Source organism: Penaeus monodon, chromosome 27 (genome assembly GCF_015228065.2).
Source record: "Penaeus monodon isolate SGIC_2016 chromosome 27, NSTDA_Pmon_1, whole genome shotgun sequence".
Taxonomy (NCBI): domain Eukaryota; kingdom Metazoa; phylum Arthropoda; class Malacostraca; order Decapoda; family Penaeidae; genus Penaeus; species Penaeus monodon.
This window is the reverse complement of record NC_051412.1, coordinates 13931493-13932341: the sequence shown is the minus strand read 5'-3', so window position 1 is coordinate 13932341 and position 849 is coordinate 13931493. Positions and strand designations below refer to the sequence as shown.

The 849-nt window shown below is 36.6% G+C and overlaps 1 protein-coding gene across 1 annotated transcript in view; it reads left to right on the top strand.

Annotated features, from left to right (window-relative positions):
• The window catches only part of LOC119590590 (lambda-crystallin-like), a gene marked incomplete at its 3' end in the record, with an annotated part of 5671 nt that overhangs the window by 3930 nt on the left and 892 nt on the right, over positions 1–849 (top strand). The window contains 1 exon segment of the mRNA XM_037939266.1: positions 101–226. Within this exon segment, the coding sequence (XP_037795194.1) occupies positions 101–226 (126 nt within the window).

The window sequence follows — 849 nt, the reverse complement described above, 5'->3', positions numbered from 1 at the left end:
TTAAAGACTAATAGGTAAAATTCTTTATATGTATGTGGTAGCATTGATCATATTTTAGATGATTTGGTGTCTAAAACCCCTATAACATTGACTCCCTCAGGTATTCCATCAACTTGATGAGTTAGCAGGTCCAAACACAGTGCTCTCGTCATCCACCTCTTGCATTGTCCCATCTAAGTTCACTGAAGATTTGGCTCACAGGGAAAACTGCATTGTTGCTCATCCAGTAAGATATAGTGTTTTATTAACCCTAGAACTGCATGATTTAGTCTTGTGGCACATGATTTATCTCTAAGTCCTATTCACCAAAACTATATAAAGCATGTCAGAAACTAGCAGGGTTTTTTTACACAATTATTTTGGTTACAAGTAACATATATTGTAATGTCTGCTAATATTACTGGCAAATTTCTTTCAGCCACACCCATAATATCACCACTTTACCCCCACTACCCTTGTAGGCCCTCCTCTCCTTGAGCTGAAAAATATATTTTTTTTGTGCCATTTACGACAAGATATTTATGCAGAAATTCATTATGTGACAACTAGCATCTAGCAAAGACTTTGTATAGCTATTACCTCAGACTACAACAAGCACTGTATAGCCGTTGCCCTAGACTGCAAGCGCTGTATAACCTGTTCCACAGACTACAACAAGTGCTGTGTGTTCTGCTATTAACATAGAGATATGAAATTTTTAAAAGTTGCCTATTTTAGGAGTTGTGCTGGAGTGAGTTTGTGGTGGTTGTGAGGCTCTCTTTAGGTAGTATAGAGAGATATGAAATAAAGAAAAGTTCCTTTTGTTAGAAGTATATATAGAGTGTTTTTTCAGTAAGATGGAATGTGAGG